Genomic DNA, 3,059 nt, shown 5'->3' on the forward strand with positions numbered 1-3,059 from the left:
TATTTGATCCCTTCCAGATTTGGTATGTTTGCCCACTTACAAAGAAATTAACAATCTATAATTATAATGGTAGGTTTATTTTAACAGTGAGAGTAAGAAATTCACATTATATAAACGATAACATGTATCTGCATTTAACTGTGTGAAATAAGTATTTGATCCCAGTGCAACAAACATGAACAATTATTCTCCCTCCTGTGCTCATATTATATTTCATTCAGTTTCCGTTACTGAGGGAACGCAGTAAAATGTTCGATACCAGATGGTCTAACTTAAAAAAACTAAATATAATAACTCCAAAATCTTGGCACACTTTGGACTGAGATTATGCTCACTGGTGTGTCCCTCTGCGACCGTCTGCCTGGAGCTGAGTCCGGCCCTGACGGTGGTCAGCACCGCCCTGTAGAGGGCGCCGGGCCTCAGGAGGTGGAAGCTGGTGCTGGTGGCGTCCGCCGCCACGCTCTCATTCTTGATGACGCTGCTGTCGCTGACCAGCAGAACGCGGTACGAGTCCAGAACTCCGGAGGCTCTCTGCCAGCTTGCCTGCAGGCTGTCGGTGCTGCTCTGAACCCCCAGCAGCAGCCCAGAGACCTGGGCTGGACCTGAGGACACACAGCAGGGGTCAGCTGACTGCACCATGCTATCAGAGTGCTAACAATATATCAGAGTGTGAGCTACGTACGGGTGTATGCTCTGACGGAGGCTGAGCTGCTCAGGTTGCCGCTGTTGGTCATCACGGTGATGGTGTACTGCTCTCCTGAGGTCAGGGTGGTAAAGGTAAATTCTTTGGCCTCCCGGGGGAGGGCCCTCCACACCTCCATTGGGGCGGGGGCCACCTGAGGGAGAGTGGGGGCCTCCTGAGGGAGGGCGGGGGCCACCTGAGGGAGGGAAGGGTCCATCTGATGGGGGTCAGCCTGTTGGAGGGCGGGGTCCATCCGATGGGGGTCAGCCTGTCGGAGGAAGACCGTGAAGCCGTCCCACTCCCCGGGGGGGGGGCTCCACAGGACGCTGAGCGTGGTTTCATCAGCATGACGGACCATCAGCTTCTGCACAGGAAGAGGCGCTGCAGGGGGACATTAGATCAAATATAGAATATCATAATATATCTATATCGAAATACAGGGCAATAATGGCTGTGTATGTGAACTGATATGAAGTTCATAAGCATTTTTAAACTGATAAGACAGGTATATTATTTATAATAATATTATAAATAATGTTATGTTACCTGTGCGCACCGTCGTGCTGCCACTCTCTCCGTCCTGCTCTGAGATCACCATTACCTGGTACCGGGTCCCGGGACTCAGACCTGTGACCCGGCAGGTGAAGCCCCCCTGGTCTGGGTTGCAGGGAGTGGGTCGGGTGGGCTCCCCGGTGATCAGGCTGAAGCTACAGGAGGGTCCAGGTGTGCTGAAGGATACTGACACAGCACCGGAGCTCCAGCTGATGTTGGAGAAGTTCACTGAGCAGCGGGACACCTGAAACAAGAAGTGACATCACCATAGGTGAGACTACTCACTTAGTAACTAATTCATTGATCAAAATACAACAACTGAGATACGGATTGTCCCACACTCAATAGTTTTAAAGGTCAACTAAAAGAATGGTTGAGAAACAAACAGACGTGCAATCACCACTAAATGCACTTTAACACAGGGGTATCACCTCTTACAAATGATGTAGCTCTTTTATCTTCTCTTGCACTTTATATGTCATAGCTGCTATATTTTACTGCCATGTCTTAAATGCTTGTATATGCTGCTCTTGCTCTTTCTGCATATCATGTATTTTTTTTTAATATGTTTATAAATGTCATATTAAATGTTGTATGTGACGGACTACGGATGGAAATGAGCTCAAAGCTAAAATCCGGCATATTTACATTTGAAGCATTATTTGTTTAAAGTGTTCATCAATGTGCATTGTCCCTGTTCAAATAAACGATAAAAAAAGAAGAAAAAGCTTAAAATACAACAATAACAATAATAGTAATAATAATGACTACATTAAAACAAATGTATTATTTTTGTTTTTCTTTCTTCTGATTTATTGATGTTTATTTTTTAGTCAGCCAACTGTCACTGTTGTTGGAAATGTACCTAAAATGATTTATTGGCTTATTTTAACAATGTGATCACATGACTCCTTGCTGTCATCTAGCTAGCTAACGTATCTAACCTAGTCATTTCAGATATACTGACGGACACTAATGATCCGTTCACACCATTAGCATCGCTCTAACCGCATCGCTCTAATCGCTCAAGTTTCACCGCGGCTGTCAGCTGTGTTTAGTCGCATCATTCAAACAAGATGCACTGGTGAGGGGGCGGGGCTTATATCCATGAAAATACTATGGTAGATACCAACTACATCAAAATGAAGACATTTTACCGTGATTTAATTGTAATACACGCTTCAAAATGATGCCAAAATTAGTGTGCAGACAAGACGGCAGAGGAAACACTTTTAAAATGCTTGTTTTTCTGAATGGAGATTGGATCGATCAGGCTAAGCTAACGTTGTAGCTGTAGTGTGTTAACTTGTTGTAGCCGTCCAAACTCACAACAACGCCACACAGACATCAATAAAGCAGCGACTGTATTCGCCATGCCACAGACAGTCTGTGGTTTGTTCATGTATAACTTTTCTCCAGTTTCTGAACAGGTATGAGGAGCTGTGTGCTCTGAGGGCTAACAGATAACGGCTGCTGTTTTGGTTTTCTGATTCAACGTCAGTGATGGCAGGCTGAGATCCTCACTGCTGATTGGCTTACGAGAGAACATGTCACACAAATTTGACGCTTGAGTAAACAAATTGAACTGTCGGTCATTCTAGTAGCCACAAATAAAAAGGTTAGTCTTAACTGAAGCTAATGTCTCTGCAGGATTCTTGCTCTTCTGAGATTGTTTCCTCATAGATGATTGAACATTTCATAGCCAATTAAGGAACAGCTAACAGCTTATATGACGTACAGAGCTGCCATTGAGTTATATCCATTAACATTTACTGTTTTAAAAAATGGTTTTAAATGTCCTTTCCCCTCTACGCAGCATAAGAGA

At 44.5% G+C, this 3,059-nt stretch overlaps 1 protein-coding gene across 1 annotated transcript; it reads right to left on the reverse strand.

The window, feature by feature from the left end:
- Positions 1–335: 335 nt before the first annotated feature.
- Positions 336–1,478, reverse strand: LOC104964135 (receptor-type tyrosine-protein phosphatase beta-like; the record flags this gene model as incomplete). Its single annotated transcript, XM_010792856.1, has 3 exons — positions 336–602; positions 683–1,063; positions 1,229–1,478. Coding segments are annotated over 3 exons (898 nt in total), but the record flags the coding sequence as incomplete, so codon positions are not given.
- Between the last annotated feature and the right edge of the window lie 1,581 nt (positions 1,479–3,059).

This window comes from Notothenia coriiceps, unplaced genomic scaffold, assembly GCF_000735185.1.
Source record: "Notothenia coriiceps isolate Sejong01 unplaced genomic scaffold, NC01 NC01_scaffold00036721, whole genome shotgun sequence".
Taxonomy (NCBI): Eukaryota; Metazoa; Chordata; class Actinopteri; order Perciformes; family Nototheniidae; genus Notothenia; species Notothenia coriiceps.